Source organism: Elgaria multicarinata, chromosome 7 (genome assembly GCF_023053635.1).
Source record: "Elgaria multicarinata webbii isolate HBS135686 ecotype San Diego chromosome 7, rElgMul1.1.pri, whole genome shotgun sequence".
Classification (NCBI taxonomy): Eukaryota; Metazoa; Chordata; class Lepidosauria; order Squamata; family Anguidae; genus Elgaria; species Elgaria multicarinata.
The window spans coordinates 89115677-89137496 of record NC_086177.1 but is presented as its reverse complement, the minus strand read 5'-3'; the positions used below and the strand labels follow the sequence as shown (position 1 = coordinate 89137496).

Sequence of the window (21820 nt, the reverse complement as noted above, 5' to 3'; positions counted from 1 at the left end):
GTCATGTCACTCCACACCCACACAGTTTTACTGATTATTTTCACCTTTAAGAAGTTAAATGATGCAACAATAATTCTAGGAAGTTTTGATCAAATAGCAGTGCAATCCTATACATATCTTCTTAAAGTAAGTCCTATTGAGTTTAGGGTTTATAGGATTGAAACCGATTATATTTGGGGAGAATCAAGACCTGGTGTACTATTTAAATTCAGATAAGATATTGCGTTTTTACAATATAATGCTTAGATGTAGTCTGATTTTAACAATATTGTCAAGAAATTGGCTAGAATACTATACTTCATATAGTACTTAAGGACTATATTTAGGAAATACAGAATTTCAGTTAGGAAAGACCTATCAGGAGCTGAACTGTAACAGATGCTTGAATAAATTTTATCCATGTTTGTATTTTTCCCAAACTGCCAATCCAACATAAATTAACAAAAACTCTGTTATGCAATGTTATCAACAATGTCCTCTTATTTTCCATGTTAGTGGCATAAGAAACTGTGTAAACATTATGAAGGTGGATTCTAGAATGGAAGAAAAAGGGAAAGTGTACTCTGGTGCTAAGTAAGGTTTAAAATATTTAATAATGATTTCTTCAATAAAAAATGATACGTAAATTCAAATAAGACAGATTGACACATACACTAGCTCGACGTTTCGAGCCCTTAGGTCCTTCATCAGGAGCTGCAAACAAATCATACAATCTATCAGAAAACATTTCTACATTTTTTGGTTAAATGAATTTTGACGACGATACAGGTCAGTCTTTGTTACATTTGTGTCTGTGGGAGAGCAGAGAACTAGGAGAAACTGGCAGCTAAGAACTATTTATTAAGGGAAGCTTTTTTCGTTTGGCGAGTAGATAACCTATGGGCCGGGGAGTTATGGTTATACATAAGCTTACACAGCACATTAAAAATATTGGTGTTATAGTATAGGCTCCCTGGGTTCATGGCAGTGGAATTCTTTGAGAAAGATAGGTTGATTAAAAACTGATCGCTGAAAGGCGTTTGCTTGTATGAGTGTTGTTCTTTGTTTGTATTGTATATTGAAGATAATATGTAAAAAGTATGTCTATTTTTAAAGAAATGTTTTCTGATAGATTGTATGATTTGTTTGCAGCTCCTGATGAAGGGCCTAAGGGCCCAAAACGTCGAGCTAGTGTACACGTCAATCTATCTTATTTGAATTTACATATCATTTTTTATTGAAGAAATCATTATTAAATATTTTAAACCTTACTTAGCACCAGAGTACACCCCCCTTTTTCTTCCATTGTCATTGGTGCTTTTGTCCCCCTTTTCCACTGCGACACACCTGAAGGTGGATTCTAGACAGAGAGTTTAAGTCATTAGGCTTTGCATGAAAACTTTCTGTATCCCATTTTGTTCTCTGTGATATATTTCATGTAGTTTTAATTTAAACTAATAAGTTCTTCCCTTTTTCTAAAGTAACAATATCAGTCTTACAACTTGACAACTTCAATTTTTATATTTTTAAACAGTAAAATAGCATAAAAATAATAAACTTATACAGCTTTTATACAAAAGATGGATAATGTTGTATAATAAAAGCAAGTAATGCTCTCTCTACAAATAATAAAAATAAAATAGGAAAGCATGCAGCAAAGCAAGATAAGCATTATGACATTCTTACAACCTAGAGTTGGGTTAATCTACAGTACCTTAAGGGATTCCTAATGAAAAAAGGCAAACAACTTGTACCTAAATAAGACTGTAGCATATAGTTAGCACTAGTAAAGATGAAAAATTATTTTGCATTCATTTTTGTTTCAGTATTTCAACAAACATGTCAAAATGCAAGCAAGGTACAAATTCCTTAGACAAGGTACAAATTTATTTGCCCATCTTCTACTCGAGGAACTACTGTCATTTGGAAAATGCAAAAAGGAAGTATTAAATTATGAAAATGAGTGATTTAAAGAGACATCAACTTTGATATAATGAGGCCACACATGTAAAGCACAATATCAACTACTATTAGTTCAAGATATTTATTTATATGAGAGACACCGTTATTATTACTGTTGCAATCTGTGTTTATTTAATTAGATGTAGATAAAAAGCAAGACTAAAACTAATTGTCTCTTTAAATTTTAATTTAGTATTCTAATTCCCATGCATACTTTTCAAGCTGCTCACAAGACAATATGGAATTTGTTAATATGGTCTGAAGCAACACATTAAAAAAATGAAAATGGGAAAACGGATCAAAACTGTGACGTTTTCCTACTATGCATTTTCCAAGACAAACGAAAGAGGAAAAAAAACCACAACTTTAGTTTCTGTCAGGCAGATAAAGCCTTTACCTGAACCCTAGGAACAAAAGGCGCTGTTCTTCTACTAAGGCTTTGGCTCTGGTAAGCAAAATTAAAGAAAAAGCAATAAAACAAAACCAAAAAGACAACACGCTCAAAACCAAAAGACCAAAAGTAAAACAAGGACACACAACTTTAAATATCACTGTACACCAAGAACATGTTTATCTAAAAGGAACTGTTAAAATGCAATGCATAAATTAAATCTGCAAATGCATTATTAAAAAATCTAAAAATGCTGTATGTTCTTTTAACAATTGTACTTTCATTTGAATAAGAAATAATGTAACCTGTTTCACATTTGCTAAACACTGCCCCACCCTTATTCACTGCTGTTCAAACTTCAGTTTCTTCTCTCTGTACCAGGAAAGTTCCTAGAGAGGATTTTCCATGTGTAATATCCATTACAATGAAGGACACTTAAAATATAAAACACTAAGGCTGCAATCCTATGCACAATTACCTGGGAGTATGCCCTGTTGAACTCAATGGAGCTTATTTCTGAGTAGACATGCATAGCATTGCACTGTAAGGCTGCAATGTTATACCCACTTACTAAGGAATAAGCCCCATTGCACACAGTGGGACTTAATTCTGAGTAAACATGCATAGGATTACTCTTTGAAAGGTATATAATTAGTATAGAATGATGTAAAACAAGATTATAAAGCATTATTAAAGTTCTAAGGCAATACATTTCATCATTTTTGCTCTAAGACAACATAATTCATAATTTTCTTTAGTGTGTAAGTCAATTGTACATTCCTACAGTTAAAAGAAATATTTGTTGGGCACAATAAGAAGCTGAAGCATTTCTAAAGCAAATTTATAATACTTCAAGATACACTAAGGCCTTAGCTAGACTTAAGGTTTATCCCGGGATCGTCCCTGCCTGCTCCCAGGATATCCTGTGTGTCATTTACATGGACAATCCCAGGATAAACTTTAGGTCTAGCTAAGGCCTTAGAGACATGGCCCAATCACAGACCTAGGCTCAGCCCTAGTACATGTGAAGGGGTAATAAAAGAAATGAGTATCACTGAGCATGTAAGCAGTGCATTTTCTCCAACACTGACCAACAGCAGCCTGCTGAGATTAAACAGCCAGGGTTTCCAGGCAATTTCAGCCCCATTAAACCTCATCTTAAATTAACCAATGGTAAGATGGAAATATGCAATATGAACACAATTTCCTATCAACTTTGTTAGGAATTATATGCATTATAATTAATTACATCACTACATACAGTTACACCTGCGCAAAATTTAATATAAGTACTCATGTCTTGACATATCCAAAAATCCACACTTCTGAAAATGAGTCGACCTGAAATCTCAATACATGTTAATTCATGTACAAGACTGGGTATTTGCCACAAAGTGACCAAAAAGAAAACCAGTAGAAAATATTGTTCATTTCATTACATTTCGCTACCACCCAACAGCCTAAGCTCTATGGGCAGTTCACAAAAAACCGATAGCATCTACTCTTAGAAAATTGGTTAGTTTCATTCCCTTCATTCTCTGAATACAGGGCATGTTATACAAAATTTCCTTCAGAGGAGAGAACATCATAAGAACTACGATATCTTTGTAATACAATGTACATGCTGAACAGGCATTGGACACACACACACACACACACACACAAACAAGCAATATTCCAGGACCCCACTCCAAATTACTAAACCTGCTCCCTAGTTAAATCAATGTAAACATTGCTTCCTCATTCTTATTTTGCCCTTTGCCTGACTAGGAAAACTATTTCATTCTCCACTCTTACAGGCAGGTGTAACTCAGGGTACATTCCAGAAATCTCTAAGAATGGTTGCTTTGCTACAGTTGCTCAATAATGGTCGTTGTCCCTCATGAATGTGTCAAATCTATGTCAAAAGGAAGAATCAGTTTTGATTTACTATCTTTGGTAAGAGTCAGTCTATTAACCTAGCCAATTCTTGTGGATAAAGCCAAAATGAAATAATTGGCTGGGTGTGCCAATAAGAGGAAACAATCATGAAAACAGATGAAACAGATTATACACTTTGTTTTAAAATGGGAAGGGTTGTAAAACCTTGGGCAGGATTGAGAGTGTAAATAAACATGTGGACAGGACTGATGTTATAGAAATTGTTCACTTGGATTTCTAAAAGGCCTTTGACAAAGTCCCTCACCAAAAATCCTGAGCAAACAAACTTAGAAGACACGAAATAAGAGGAGAGATCCTCTCATGGATAAGTAACTGGTTAAAGAACAGAAAGTACAAATAAATGGTAAGTTCTGCCAATGGAGGTGTCCCACAAGGATCTGTATTAGGACCAATGTTTCTCAGCTTGTTCATAAATGATCTGGAATTAGGAATGAGCAATGAGGTGTCCAAGTTTGGCGATGAAACCAAATTATATTGGGTGGTTAAAACAAAAGAGATTGTGAACAGCTCCAAAAAGAGCTCTTCAAACTGGGTGAATGGGCATCAAAATGGGAAATATGGTGCAATATAAGCTATAATTATGTTTAAGCTATAAACTATGTGCTGTATGAAGAAGTATAAGGAAATACTTCTTCATACAGCACATAGTTGAACTATGGAATTCACTTTCGCAACATGTGGTGATGGCCACCAATTTGGATTACTTTAGCAGGAGATCGGATAAATTCATTGAGGATACAGTTATCAGTGGCTACTAGTCCTGATGACTATATGCTGTCTTCAGTATGAGCAGTATGTCTATGTGTAGCAGTTACTGGAGATGTACAGCAGCTACTGAGGGTGCTGTTGCACTCATGTCCTGCTTTTGGGTTTCCCATGAACAGCTGATTGGCCACTGTGTGAACAGATAGCTGGACCTGATGGACCTTGGTCTGATCCAGCATCGTTTTTCTTATGTTCTTATGACTGGCTCAGTTCCTAGTCAGGTAACTGAAGGGTTGGCAACCTCTAGGAATTGGGGCGTGCATTGTTGCCCCCCAATCTGCTGGAGGCTACCCTTCTGCCCCCATGCTGCGCTGCCAACATTCAGCAGCTTCCATTTAAAATGCAAATGTGGTGGTTTGTTGCCAAAATTCAGCACTGCAGCAGCAGGGGATTAGTATTTTGTTTTAAAATAGCCCCCTTTCCCCTGTTGCTTTTACCTTTTAAGAGTAAGTTATTTTTCCTTGCTACCATTGTGCCACCAAATTTTAGCACCAAATTCAGAGGAACAGTAACAGTGGCAGGGGGCACAAAAAAGGCCAGTAGGGGCTGCATGTGGCCCATGGACTATGAGTTGCCCATCCCTGCCCTAATGCATGCTAACGGCATTTTTCTGCCTATTTCTTGGAGATCAGTATATTGCTAGTATCTCTTCTGATGCTACAGATCACTTATGTATTTTTAATCACTATGAATATTGCCTTTCTTATTTATTGATTGTTTTCCCCATACGTCTGCCAAGACTCAAGCTATACAACATTCTATAAGCCAAAAACATAAAAAAAATAAGTGTTTAAATCTAAGTAACTAATGAAAACCCTACAACCCACTCAAATCACAGCTTCTATCACCGTCACACCAACACCAGTAGATTAACCCTTGTCACTGAAAGTTTGTCTTTTTGAAGGTGTCAGGAAGATATTCCAAAATTATGTGATGTAACATCTCTGTACATAATTATGATATAGAATTTGTACAGTTTCATAGACCCTCATTTCCTCACATGTTCAGGCAAATACCTAACAGGGCTTCTGACGATTCTAACAGTACATTGGAGAGCAAACATGGTCTCTTAGGCCTTGGCTAGACCTAAGGTTTATCCCAGGATCGTCCCAGGGTCATCCCTGCCTGCTCCCAGGATCCCCTGTGTATCATTTACATGAAGTGGGATGACCCCGGGACGATCCCGGGATAAAGCTTAGGTCTAGCTAAGGCCTCAAGCATCTAGAGCTGAAGTAATGTAAGCTTTCAAAAGCAAAATGAGAGGTTACATTTCTCCCAGAAGAATACAAGGAGGTAGTATAGATATTGGAGTGCTGCAATAACATGCTTCCAGAAATACATTTCATTTAGGAGAAGGGACATCACATACTGTGTCCACCTCAATTTCTGAAGTTATTAAAGTCAAGTCTATCCTCAAGGTGACAAAAGCAACCTTGTCAGATGGAGTAAGTAAAATGTGCTCCTTGCAACTGCTACAGTATACAGTTCCAAACAACACAATGGAACTAGGAGCACCCGAAGCAATAGTGCAATCCTATGTTAAAAGTCAAAGTCAAAATATTCCTATCCTTCCTGTCTTGCCTGGGTTCAAATTATCTCAAGCTTATCTGCACATACCCCCTCCCCCACAACAGATAAATACCACCACTTCCCTCCTTCTTCAGATTTCTGATAGGCTGCGGAGGTCTCCACTGTTTGGTAAGACATTATAGATTACCAAGTTTGACATGGGCACATGTACACTGAAGTAAGCGACCACTTGATACATGACTATCTATAATCATATGTTTTGTCATCTGAACCTTGGGTACTGTTCCACACATGTTGGTACTTTATTAGCTTTTAGTAACACGGTTTTATGCAGGTTCCTTAAAGGGCTGCTAATACAGGCTGTAGCAAGATTCACAAGGGAAGGGACAAGAGGGTGGGTGGAGAGGAAGTCTGGAAACTGAATTATACTTCAGGAAACAGTTCACACTTAATTCACTGTCCCTGAATACAACAGAAGGACTTGGTCCAGATGAAAAAGAATGCCAGAACTGTTAGTCATCACAATATTGACTCCAGTCGATTCCAATATTCTGCAAGATTTCCCTAGAAGTTTAATATATGTGTAGGGTGCACAAAGTAGATTCCTGCACATGCCCAGTATTGCTGAAGTGATAAGGAACCACCTATTCTATCACTTTAGACTGTTGAGAATCAACATTATCAAGAGGTAATAAAAGATCAAGTGGGCTTTTGATCATTGTCAAAGCAAAAGTCCTACACCAAGGCTATAATTGCCATCACAGAACTGTACCCAATCCTACTCTGGAAGGGATCTTAGAAACAGACAGCATCCAAGTGAAATTGCAGAGTGACCTTTCCTAAAAATTGAACATCGGAAAGAGATCTGTAACAGGTGCAGGAATGTATGTTGAGATATATATCTTTTTTTTAGTACAGATTAGACAATCACTTAAAGACTTTCTGGCACATGGCCAGAGCGGGAAATAAAAAGGAACAGGGGTAAGGGGAGAGTGCAATATCATCTAGTTTGCAAAATATTTAACTTCTCCCATATCCATCTCACAACCACTGCTGACTTTAACTAAACTACTGCTGACCTCAACTGAAACAAACTCCAAACAAATGATTGTATCTAGCATTCTCTAACAATCTCTGTTGTTTTATCACATTAGCAACCACCATGCTGTGCTGTCTGCAAAATGCATGGCATACTCAGCATTTTAAATGAGGTTTTTTTCCAGGTGGAAACAGGTTTCTCAGTCCTTCCACGGCTTGGAAAACTCTGCTACACTACATGGCACTCTGAGGATGCAAAAGATGCAGCAAAGAAGTATTTCTTTACCACGGCTATATCCCAGTCCCTAAAATAATGTAATAGGTTGCCTTCAGTACAAGTAAGAGATGAGCCAAAATCACTTTTGAAGATTCTTATGCTCATGAACTAGCTTGAAAAGGAGGAAAGGTTTCACAAAACTGCATTATCCATCCATGTTTTTGCTAACATTGCTGTCTGTTTATAAGGACCTGGCAACATGGTTATGGCAGTAATGATGTACACCTCTCTCTCCGACTGTGTGCTACCTGCTTCAATATTTCCATTAGAAGAAATGGGTGTTGGGGCAGGTTACTCTGGTTTGGTTTCATGACAAATGCCATGTGGAATTCAGAGTTCTCCTGAAGCCTGAAGTGGTGTGGAATCTAATGAAGTGGAGATGTAATGTCTTTTCAGCTTTGGGCACAATCCAGCAAAAACTTGTCCTGTTCAAGGCCCTCTGAAGTGAATGCCTTTACTTCTAGAAAAAAGGTATGTCGGCACAGTACTCAAACACCCATATGTAAAATGTGTCTTCTCCATCCCTGAAATATAGGGAAACTGCATACTGTCAAACAACCCTCCCTACAATAGGTTTTAAGTGTCCCCCAGAGGACATAAGGTAAATATGCACTGCAAATATGCACTGTTGGCCACAAACATTCAAACCCAGGTAATATTCTATAATGCACTGGTGAAATTCACTTTGTTGGTGAATATCAGAGATTCCACTCCACCTATGGCCATTGCTAGCCACACACTCATGACCTTGCATGATAAGAGCTAGGAACACAACAACAGAATAGACAATAACTGGAGACAAAGTTACAACTCAACTTTTTTATCAGAGGGATAGGTACTATTTCAACGACGACAACTTCCCAAAAAGATGAAGTTCTACATGTAGATGCCAAAAGAAATATCATCAAGAGACTGGAGTATGCAACATGGAAAATCACCTAAGTGACAGCACCCTTTTCCATTATCTCACTCCACCAAATTTGATGAAGTCCTAATCACAGGTTCTCTTAGTTCTATCCTCAGTCCTGCTACCATCACTATCTTTAGTCTCTTTTTTCTCTCTTTAGAGAGGAAGGCAGCCTTCCAAAATGCAAAGAAAACCTATATACACAGATATTCACACGTACAGATCCATTTCAGGTGAGAGCTAGCTGGACTAGATCAACTGTCTGCTGTTTCCTATGGTAGAGGAATTATGGTGTAGTATTTCCCACTAGAGAAGCATTATTCAAGTTTTACAAGCAGTCTCCTTTGTTTAAAGAAACATACAAGAATGGGAAGGATCCAAGAATCCATCTCAGAGTCTCCTCCAGCTTGACTAGTCCTGCCCAATCCCCACCAAGCCATCTATTATCAACTGTCTGTAGGAGGATCCCAGGAGAGCAAGGCAGGCAGGCAAAGACCATCTCAGAGTCTATCTAACTAGGCTATATCCCTTCCCTCTCAGGGCCTTCTGCCTCAAAACTATTTGTGGGAGGGATTCCAGAAGAGCAAACAAAACCCACCCAAGAGCCTGCTCCAGCTGGGCTACCCCAGAGCAATCTCCTCAGAGCAACCTCCCACCAGCTCTCCTGTAGGAAGGATTGCAAGAGAGAGAAGAAAGGAAATGCGGATAATGCCACATGCCCATTCCTGTTCCAGCTGGACTGGACTGTCCACCTACAAGGCCATCTACCGACAGCAGCTGTATATGAAGGATCCTGATGACATCTTGTGTTTTCCAGATTGTCTATTGTGTTTTATTAATTATTTGATGTCACTTGTAAGCTGCCTTGGATTTATATCCTGAAAGTTAGGATATAAATAATAGTCACAAATAAATACAATACATCGCAGAGCAAAAGAAAGGGTAAGATATGCTACTATAGGTTAGTTTGAAGGAAATCAGAGTCCATGTAATTCACTGGTTTTGTTGCAATGTAGCTATCTTAAAGCACAGTTCCCTAATGATTTCAGCAGCTGTAGTGTGGAAAAACACACAGCCTTTCAAAACATTTCAGCAGCAGAGTGATCAGTAACAGGAGTTACACATTATCATTATAAACATTAAGGAACCCCCAGTCCCTTTGGAACACCTATGTAAATTCAGGAGAAATTAAAGGTAGCTCTAAAAAAACGAAAAACAAACCAACCATCATTCCTTTCTTGAGCAAATCTTTTCATTTCAATGTTACTTCTACAGAGTAAGTTCCCAGTTGACTGTGTATCCTGCTGTCAAATAAGTCCCTTTCCTATGTAGTATTTGATTAAATTTAACAATTACGTGAAAACATTTATTTAATGTGGTTTAAAATCAAACTGTGTTTTTCTGGGTTTGGGAGAATGAGTGAACTAAGCTGTTTTGTAAACTTTTCTTTCTCTTTCAATTTCTCTATTATCATGGAAATGTGTTTTTAAAAACTACATTCCCATTTACCTATACTGTGTATATTCCATTGCCACAAATACTATTTTAAGTTGGTTTCTACTTTTTTCACCACCTAAATATAAAATCTTCCAAAGTTGCTTTTCCTACTGAAAGAACATTGTCAATTACTTTAGCGGAAGCAGATGAAGATTTCAAATGCTGCACAGTTCTGCAGATTCTTCTCAGATTTTCAAAAAAAGGAAAGTGGTTCACACTGTCTGAAATTCTTGTGGGTGTGAAATCTTGTACTGATCCTAATGGTGCAACATAGCCACAGTGAAACTGAGTAGCATGAGAGTGATCAAGAGCTAGTAGAAAAGTTTCTAGACTACGGCTGTTGCTAGACCAGGGTTTAGCCCACCCCTGTGCATCCAGATGATGCACAGGGGATCCTGGGGTCAGGCTGGGGTAACCCGCCCTTGCCCCGGGGTATTTGGCTACAGTTGTAGCCCGATATTTCCCACGGTCTCAACCCGAGACCACGAGCGTGTAGACCGGTCTGCCACTTTTCCCGGCTACCGCAATTACTCGTGAGTAGCTGGGCAGGGAGATTGGAGCCAGGGGGTGGTCAGGGAGATTGGAGCCAGGGGAGTCAGGGAGATCGGAGTCAGGTGAGTCAAGGAGATCGGAGTCAGGGGGGCCAGGGAGATCGGAGTCAGGGGGGCCAGGGAGATCGGAGCCAGGGGGGCAGGGAGATCGGAGCCAGGGGGGCAGGGAGATCAGAGCCAGGAGGCAGGGAGATCGGAGCCAGGGGGGAGATCGGGGGGAGCGGGGAGAACGATTTTTTCTTTAAAAAAATACTTACCCTATTTCTTCAATTCTAAGACACACTTTTTTCCCCACATAAACATCTCTAAAAATGGGGTGCGTCTTAGAATCACGGGTGTGTCTTAGGGGTTTTTTTTCTGTTGGTGGTACTGAAATTAGTGTGCATCTTACAATCGATGGCATCTTACAATCGAAGAAATATGGTACCTTTGCCGCTGGTGTGCTCTTGCGCACCCAGCCCTTTAACACTACAAACAAAATGGCGGACGCGATGGGGCTTTCCTGCAGCCCGTCACATCTGATATGTGGATTGGAGCGACAGCCCGCGTTACTTCTAGCGCGAGCTGGCCCCTCCTCACCACTGGATTATCAGGTAGGTCTAGCAATGGCCTACCTTTGCTGAGAAGGCATCTTCTCAGGGAACAGTTGTAGGAGCCCTTGCATTCTAAAACCTCAGTTCTCTTAAATTACTGCAAAGATGGGTCTATTTTTTCAAGTTCATGCAAGGGAATCTACATCATCCTTACATATTTTTGCTAGAACCTATAATATATAGCTGTTATGTACCGTGCACATTCATCATGCATATCTTTAAATGGAAAAAATTAATTCTAAGAACTTAAAATATTACATATAAATATCCCCAATACAGGATAAAAAGATTGTGCTTAGTAAGGTGCTGCAGCATCCATGTTGAAAAATTGTTGAATGAAAATAGAATTGAAGACAGCAAAAACTTTAGTATAAGTTACCTGGCATTTTCCATTGCACGTATTTTATTACAAATAAAAAAGTGAATAAGACTCATCAAATGTTTACATACTGAAAGTTGTCCAGATAAGAACTGTGGAACATCTCTCAACATGCCAGGACTCATGGGAGAAGTGACTGAAATAGAAGGCCGGTCCATTTTTTGAGATTCAAATGAGCTAGAACCTGAAAGTACAATTTTATTTAAAAAAAGTATCAATTATACAATCTTATATTCTGATAATGTAAACATTAGAACAGAAAACATTTGAACATAAAGAGAAAAACATACAGTAAGTGTTAAAAATGAAAATAAATAAAAATGTAAAACTCTAAAGATGAAAGGTGAAAAATATAAATGGAATGCTCTGCAAACAGACACAATGAAGCTAAACTAAACACTTATAAATCCCATTTATTTCAATGGGAAAGTAAAACATATGCTTTAATCATAGCTATTTATATTAATGTTACATAAAAGTACTTAACTTTGGCTAGATTGTGTGATTTATTAAAAATAATCTACCATAATATGTAGAATCCCTGTCAATTCTAAAATTGTAATCCTGAACCTAGACACATGTGCTTTTACACTTGATATTCATTGGGACTGATTACCGGCTTAAGGATTGCAACCTAAGAAATTTCATTGGGGCTCATTTGTATTAATATTCTTCTTGAGGACTGCAGCTCAATTCTTTTTTAATCACCTTTGTTAAAAAAAACTACTTCAGTACATACTTCAGTACATACAAGAACTTGTCTCTGGTTATTTGGATTTGGCAAGATCAAGTCTTCTTAAAGTACCGTATTTCTTCTGATTCTAAGACGCACTTTTTTCCCCATATAAACATCTCTAAAAACGGGGTGCGTCTTAGAATCGTGGGTGCGTTTATTATTTCTTAGAATCAAAGCTTTTTTGTTGGTGGCGGTACTGAAATTAGTGTGCATCTTACAATCGATGGTGTCTTAGAATCAAAGAAATACGGTAATTGTTTGCTTATTAAAATACATCTAGCATAAGTCTAGAGCAGTAATATCTTACAATAGGAAAAATGTTTTCTTTCTCCAGTGAGAAGAAAATGTGAGGGTTCTTTTCATACTGTATTTGCAAAAGCATTATAGCTATTCTATTCATCAATAAACTGAAATAATAATTGAGGTTTGTGTCTTCCTTCAGCCATAAAAATACTTTGAAGCTGGAAGAGGTAAACAAACAAAAGCCAGGAAGAAAACAGCTTTACAGTCTTTTCACAGTTGTACAGATGCACCTGCCCAAACATCATGTTCTGAGCTGTTGCTCTGGTCTGCTAGTATGCCCTATTCTTGACAAACGCAGCAGAAGATTGTCATATAGCAAAACACTGGTATGAGGCCAAATTGTAAACACTTGGGCTGAAATCCTATACACACCTACATGTGAGTAAGCTCCGTTGAACTCAATGGGGCTTACGTCTAAGTACACATGCTTAAGACTGCACTCTTTAAGAATATTTGTTGGTGTATTGATTTCTAAAATATAAAAATCCAAATTTTACATGTCTATCATGAAATGTATTTTATTTAATAAAACTGCAGTATACAACATTAACAAAAAACAGGAAATTAAAAAGTTAGGATTGGCGTCAATCCTATTTTTACCCACTATGTTTCCCCCCCCCTTTTTTTTTAATAAAGAGCAGCATTGGGGTTGTTTTTAAACCAAAAAAACCCCTACCCTAACATTATATTTCCTGACTTCAGATAGTTTATTTTTAAACAAAGATGTGAAAAATAGATAGAAGACATGGAAAAGAGATACCTACACAGAAATAGACAGAGAGACAACATTTAGAAAGCACATAAACATATTTTCAATTTCCAGCTTATGTTTAGATATCTGCCATAACATCTATCTGACCCAGAAAAATGGAACTTACTGGACTCCAACTGTGTATGTGTACTGTCAGGTATTCTGGGAATATCCCTGCAATTATGAAGAGCAAAACATGCTTATATTTATCTACCATTTACAGAGTTAGTTAGCACATAACAATTGTGAAATTAAAAGGGGGAATACCACATAGTAGTACAGCTAAATCATAAAAAATATACATTTGATGTCTATATACAAATCTGAATTAAGAAGCTACACATCCAGCATCATTCAACAGAACCTTCATTTCCTCCCCCCACTCCTTTCGCACCCCCACATCTGTTCTGGGGGTCCCTCAACTCTTGATAGCCGAATCAGGGGGTGGGGGAAACAGAGGGAATTAGTTTTGCCAGTGTGTACATTCTGCTGGCAGACAGACATCATTGGATATAACCCAATATTTCCAAACAGTTATTTGGATGCAGCTAAAAGAAACATAGTATTATGTCTAAGGACCAACAAATTGTTTATTATACAGATTACAAGGACCCACAAATTGTTTTAAGGACCTTATGATTAATTGCAAGCAGACTATCTCATGGGCATGTATACTTACTGAAGTACACTGTAACTGCATGAATGCCCACCAGGTTCCACAAATGGTCTGCCAATATGACTGACCAAATATTGACATCCAAATAGAAACAGACTGAAAGTGAGCTAAGTGAAGATTCCAAGAAGGTACCATCTAGTTTTGACATTTCACAATGTCTAAATCAGATTGGATGCAAGTAACATTTACACAAATATAGAATGCAATGAGTGCACTTAAGTTCCATTGATTTAAATGGGGCTCAAATATGCTTAGCTTTCTTTTGATTGTTTCCTAAAGTAGTATATCTACAGTTCTTCACTATAGTTCAAAGTATGTGTTTGTATTAAACTTGTGTAGCTGTGCAATTTAAATGGACAGGTTCAGACTTAACAATGAACTATGGGCTACAAGAACAACTATGCACAAATTTCAGGGCCATGTGCCCCTCTCGACCCCCAGTTAACAAACCATGGTTGGATCCCAGTTTCTTTCAATGAATCACAGTTAGAACAAACCACTGTCCACAATGTTAAAACGTTATGAAGAAATGTAGTTAGTTCAAACTGGAAATGGAAGCTTTTGCTTTCTTTCTCTCATGTGAGAAGGGGGAGCCCAGGAAACCAAGACAAGATATATGCAGACTTGTTTCCTTAACAACAAGCTGTGGCTTGTTATTTTGTCTGTGCTGGGGCTACATATTGAAGTATTCCAATGAAAGATATACCCGAATGTGTATAGGATTACTGTAGATAATTATAGAATTATCTGTTCTATCATTCTAGACAAAACTATAAAAGCAGACAAAGACTTTTTGTTCTACCCATAATTTTATGAAATGGTACTATTTTAGTAATATCATTAAATTTGTAGGTGCACTAAGAACTCCAAGTGGGATAATGAGATACTACTTATTTATTAAAATAGGTCTAGCCCAACTTTCCACTATAAAAATACTCAAGGTGACTTTCAATAGACACTAAAGAGTAAAGCAATAAATCAGCCTAACATTAATAATACAAAGCTAAACAGCAGTACAGAATAAACATCAACCAGCATGGATATTGAAAACTATTTTTAGTTAAAAGCTTGGGTAAATAGGTCAGACCTGGCATGGCACCTGAGTGATAACAATAATGCAGCTTTGTATTTAATAATTTGCCAGTTAGCCATAAGCAACCAGGAACTGTACTCAGAAATAAACTGGAAGCTAATGGAAATCTTTCAATATTGGTGAGATATGATCTCACCAATATAATCAATTCTAGTTTGAACCCGGCAGCCGTGTTTGAAGTTCCCAAATATTTTAAGAGCACCACCACATATAACAGATTCAGTAAGCATTGCAGTAATGACGACATGCATCAATGCAAGAGTAAGGAAGCAAACTGAAGTTAAAGAAGATAACTGGTTGTGGTACATGCAACCATTACAATCTTTCCATTTCCAAAAGAGCTTTTAAAATCAGTTTGGAATTATTATTTTTAGAAAAACACCAATGTCTGTGTATGTTTTAAATAATTAAAGAATGGAATCCCTAATACAACTCACCCAATTGGCCTTGAAACTACAAGTTCCACTTGTGGCTCTGGTTTAGATTCTAGAATGATGTTATACACTTCTTCAAAGGTGGCTCCTTGCAAAAGTCTTCCGTTCCATTCTAACACTTCGTCACCTGAAACAGTAGCCATAAAAATCTGTTTAGCAAGGGAAATGTGTTCTAACAGTTGTTTATATTATTATTTAACCTAATTTGTAAACTGAACAAGTTTGGCTTGTTTGTTCGTTCGTGTGTTTAATATAGAAAAGTTTGTTCTAAGTTACATCTTAGCCCAACCTCTACCTATTTATCAAATTTATTTTCTAGAGTGGCCACTTATGAATTACCCCAAAAGAGGAAATGCAGCACCCAAAAAAAGAAGATGAAAGAAAGAATACAGTGATTTGTGTAACATTTGCACTTATAAAAGTATATGTATACATGCAAATTTAGAAATATTTATTATAATTTAAATAGAAAAGCAGTACATCTCAGCATACTGTAGAAGACTGACCAGGTGACATTGGTGCCTACCTATTCAGACTGCTGTAGTTATTATGGTTCATTATTTTTAAACTGGAGTCCTTCATATAGAGAATGCCTTAAAAAAATGATGGTCCTGTGGTAGTCCTTCAAATAGAGGGCTGTCCTCTTGTAAAAGATGACACCTAGCTACTTTAGACTATAGAAACACACTTTTCTATTCGAATCAAACACTCCTGATAAAAGAATATTTTGCTTTACAGAAAATGTATGTGATGAAACAGAATTCTCCCACTGTTGTAAACTACCAGAATACTCTCAAAACAGGACAGCTGCTACATTAGTTCTCTTTGCATTATTCATCTTTTCCCATATTCTGTTGAACAGCCCAACTGAATCCAAGGGCACCAATAGGTGTTCAAAACTAAAGCAAATCAGGTAGTAAAGCACTGATTTCTGCAATCTTCATGGTATATGGTGATTTAAAGAAATCAGTGCATGAAAAGAGCCTTGTTGAGAACCTAGTTTAAGGGTGCTCTACTTTAGGTTGAGAGTTGGAAAGAATATGCAAGTTTAAAACTAAGAAAAAATGTAATTGCATTCCCCTAGCATAATTTCCCATGGGATAAATTACCTGAATACCAGCATATTACAACTGATCCTAAGCACATAACAAGAAAGCCTTTTTAGTTGCAGTGGAACTTACATAAATGTGTTTAGAATCAAAGTTATAAATAACTGTCCCACCAGGACCTAATCTACCCCTGCCATTTATCCCAGGTCACAAAGTCATCCCTGCGCGCTCAAATGACGCACAACTGATCTGGTGCGCCGGAGACGAGCACTCAGTTCTCCCATGATAGCTGGAACTAGTTTTTCCCGGGGGGTGGGGGGGGTGTTGCCTTCTCTGGACCATCCCAAGCTCCGCGGGCAGTGTACCTCATCCCTCTTTCCCACGAGTAGCAGGGCTCAGGAAACAGGCACGGAGCTGTGTGGGGAGAGTCCATGGGCATCGGGGATGAGGAGGGGGAGAGCATTTTCGCCATCTTTGGGATGGTGCTCAGCATCTTCCAATGCTAAGTTAGGCCTTAGCTAGACCTAAGGTTTATCCCGGGATCAGGCAGGGACGACCCCGGGATAAATCTTAGGTCTAGCTAAGGCCTTAGTTGTATGTGTGTGTGTGTGGTTTTTTTTAAAAAATCTCACCTTTGCGCAGGATCACGCCCACGCAATTGCACATATGTCTCCTCCTTAAACAAAAAAGAAAAGAAAAGAGTCCCTCGGAACATCCCTCTTTATTTCCAGGAAAACTCACTGGTGTGTGGCCCCTGAGGGACGACCCGGGAAGTAGAAAACTCCGTGATCGTCCCTCCTCACTCCCCAAAGGGCTGCAGGTGTAGATATGCCCCAGGAATGATTTCCCAGAGGAATGTCTATAGGAAAAAGGAACGAAGAAGAAAAAATACAGCTTGATACTTTTCTTAGTAGTTTCCTTTTTGGGCCTTCTGGGAAGACTAATTGAAATTGGGTTCCCCTCTAGTTACATCCATATTAGACTACTACAATGTTCTGTATGTGGGGCTGCCTTTGGAGACAGTTCGGAAGCTTCAACTAGTGAATGAATGAATACCTTTATTGAATAAGTCTTCTGACCATTTCAAAAAATCACATAATCGTTAAAAACAAACAGACATTACTTAAAATTTATGATTTAAAAATTTAAAACAATATACAGTTCGTATATGATATATTATATATAACTAACTGTTAATAAGACCCCTCGTATATTACAACATTTGATAAAAACTTATTAATTGATCCATTTTTCTAATTTTCTAATCCATTTGCCCAAATGCAACCTAGAAGTGTGAGTAATAAACAACAAATGCATTTTCCTTGTTCATTTCTAATGGGAAAAGCAAGTGCACAGGGCTGGGCTAGATTACAGGAGTGAGTGAAAGAAGTTGGGATTGAGTTTGATCAACTTTGATTGACTTGCCTTGTACTGATAAGGTACAGTCAGATAATCACAATGATATATTGTATAATCTAACAAGAAGTTAACAGAGTGATTAAAATGAATGGGTGCCTTATTCATTACAACAGCAAGAGTCAAACTACATAATTTTTTAACATACACAGGTACAGTATTTATTTAGTTACTTCTTCCCAATGTTCAGCTTACTAACTTACTAACTAGTGCTTCTTCTCTTCTGACTGGTATGTTGTTTATATTATTATAGCCAGTGAATTCCCAGTCACATCTGATGGACACAAAGGAGTGAGAGGGCGCACAAAGCAACTATATCTTTCTCCTCTCCCAGGCCTAATCTACACCAAGCAGGACAGGATATTGCACTATGAAAGTGGTATATAAAAGGCAGGAGCCACACGACTGCTTTATAGTGATATTGAAGTGCTCTGACAACTGTTGGGATCCATTGACACATACCATATACTGCTTTCATACCCCTATATCCTGCTTGGTGTGGCTTCTTCCTTTTATATAGTGCAATATCCTGTTTGGTGTAGATGAGCCCCCAGTGATGGCAACTACCTGTTTCAAGAACAGAAAGTGGAAGGCATTTTTCTTACTACATCTGCCCTTCAGCTCCTTATTCAAGCCACCAGCACATGTGGGCAATAGCTTGATTGAAAAGATGAGGGAAGGGGAGAGAGTTCTTCTTCCATCTTCCTGGCCTTCAATATTTAATCAAGTCGTAGTAGCTTCCACACCTCCAGCAATCAGAAGTGCAGCATTACCACTATATAGCCTATTTTATATGCATGACCTGTACCAGAGCTCTGGTGGGAAAGAGGTTTTATTTGTGGAAAGCAGCAAAATAGAACTGGTATAAATTAGCATAATAAAAAATGAAAGGTATACTGCAGAGGCTGAAGAATGTGTACAAGGAGAAATCTCAACTCTTGCAAGAGAATGTAAGAAATGTTTTTTAATTGTTCTTAACAGCACAGTCATAAATCACTGCACTGAATTCACACAGCACACCAAACTAAAAATCAAAATGGACCCTTCCCACTTTTAGGATTCAACTGAATGTCCCTCTCATACCTGGCCTAAGGTGTCCCACTGTATCAGCTAGACTTCCTTTTTTAACTTTTGTGATAAATGCACATAGCCGACCCGATTCTGTCATTTTTCCTCCTACAACCTGTTTGAAAAAAAAGGAGGGGAAAAAGCACAGCCGTATAAATATAATTACAAACTATCAGTAAAGTCTCTCACAAATCAGTGACAATCGCCTACCCAAACACACAACCAAATTATGGCATGTTAAGAACTGAAATCAGGCCAATCACTGTTTCTAAGGAGTCCTCATGGGAATTTTTCCAAGTAAACATTTCAGCTTTTGCGACCAAAATCTACTAGTTCCATAAACTTAATTGCCCCAATATATTATCCTGTTCCATGTGCAGGAATTTATGAGTGCATGAATCATGCAAAAGTCAAATGCATACGTTTGCATGTGTAGATTGGTTACTTCCACTTAATTTACTATTTACATACAAAAGATCCATGTGCATATCTGAGCACACACACATTTATGTATTGTACAAGTTTATACGCAAGGGATAGAGCTGAAATGGTGATTGTGAGCCATTCACACAAAACCTAGAGACATAACACTATAAATCTAAAAAGTTAAATTCTGCATCTTGAAATAGGTAACTATTTTAAAAGTATTGTTCTTAAACAATAGTTTATGATTTAAAGGCAATGTTGATTTTTCAGCTTGTCACAATGATAAATACTCTCTCTCATGAAACCATTTCAGCAGTTCAGAACTTATTTATTTTCTGTATTATGGGCTGATACAAAGAAAAGAGCCCAATAATATGTTAACTCTGTGTGTGTGCACGCGCGCATATATAATGAATGAAATAAGTTGTTCTGCACTGGTAAAATGCATTCATTGTTGGGATTATTTTAGCATTTTGACAAACTGAAAAATTATCTTTAAATTTTACATATATGTACCGATACAAATACAAGTGCACCATATCTAGAGTTTTGGAAAAAAACAGTAATATTAGTAATATATAAAAAGCATAATGGCTGTATATATAATTTCTTGCACCTTTAACTACTACGAAAAGCTTAACTACTAACCTTCAGTCCAAGCATTGCTCCAGAATCTCTAGGCACACTTCCGTCTTTTAGTCGTTTGTTTAACAAAATCCGACCAATTAAACGGTCTCCATCTTTGGATGGCTGCCAAGTTACAGGATGCTAAAAGTTACAGTTGAAGGAGGAGAAATCAGTAACATTCAGTATCAGAAAAAGTCTCAGTGTCGACTTTATTTCCAGTTGCCAGTTCTAACCATTGTGAAATAGCTATGATTACACTACTATAGACTTTATATGTAGAAATTAGGACTGCTGTCAACCCTTTAGGTCATCCAGTCATTTCTCACCTCTTCCTAAATGACTTTATTCCAAATTTATCTGCATCACAGCTGTACACTAAAAACCAATTCATCAATTTAGAGACATCCTTATGGATTACATTATTATTTGTACACAGTGAACATCCTATTTGAATAGCGACAAAAGGAATGTTAGAGGCAATAACCATCATGCAAAAAAGGGGGGAAGAAAAAGAGAAGTTAAATTAAAGCTAAATATAATTTAGACACATTCTTAGGTAGTCCAAAAGTGTAGTATTAAATTTCTTCATTATTATCCTGAATATAGACATTCTTACTAGGAAATAAATCCCACCAATTTAGCAGGACTTGCTTCCAACTATGGCTACCTAAGTTCATAGTCTAAGATTCTTTTAAGTGTAAATATGAAGTAATTTCACATGTCCATGCAGCTATATTGGAACAGTCGATATGTGTTTACCATACTGTTACTACAAAAATGATGCATACCAATATTACTATATAATATAGCGAATGTATTATAACATAAAATCTATTTAAATCAACTTTGGTTTTGTGTAATCATAGCACTTTTTCACATCTGTGCACCAATTTCATGCCCTCACACATGCAAAAATTAGCATGCACATTTTCCCCTCATTATGTCTTAACAAAGCTAGATAGATTTATCCCAAGTCTCAAATAGAAAGCAAAAACAACAAAAAACACAAAGCAGATGGCAAAGACAAATACAACACCATAAAGCACAAAAATGACATGGCAACAAAACAAATGAACAAACATGTCAATGGAAGGGAAAAAAGAAAAACAACTTTTCTGTGCAAACAGATGCAATTTTCTTTCTCTCCCTCCTCCTTTTTTCAACCTGGGAATTAAACTATTAATTAATTTCAACCCCAGGGGCATTATAGCAGTAATCAAACATGCCAATCCAGAAGATATCTCATTGTTGAATCACTTTATGGTTTAAGGTGACATCACCAATACTGTTGTGTGACCATAAAAGCGATGCTTTTTAGTGCCTGAATAATGTTTTGTGCTTGTATTTCCAAATGTAAAAACAGCAGAGCAATTCAATGGGTGTGGTTTTGTTTTTCTTTTCTGCACCTTAAGAAATGTTAGATTAGACCTG

At 37.4% G+C, this 21820-nt stretch overlaps 1 protein-coding gene across 4 annotated transcripts in view; it reads right to left on the bottom strand.

Moving 5' to 3' along the window:
* RIMS2 (regulating synaptic membrane exocytosis 2) overlaps positions 1-21820 on the bottom strand; it is a 422508-nt gene that overhangs the window by 192465 nt on the left and 208223 nt on the right. For 3 of the 4 annotated variants that reach the window (XM_063131028.1, XM_063131027.1, XM_063131029.1), the window contains 5 exons: positions 20411-20530; positions 19352-19451; positions 15807-15930; positions 13728-13774; positions 11882-11994 (listed from right to left, as the gene is read on the bottom strand). In XM_063131028.1, coding sequence (XP_062987098.1) covers positions 11882-11994; positions 13728-13774; positions 15807-15930; positions 19352-19451; positions 20411-20530 — 504 coding nt within the window. Of the gene's footprint in view, positions 1-2338; positions 2387-11881; positions 11995-13727; positions 13775-15806; positions 15931-19351; positions 19452-20410; positions 20531-21820 lie in introns of all 4 variants that reach the window. The other variant, XM_063131026.1, reaches the window with a different exon arrangement.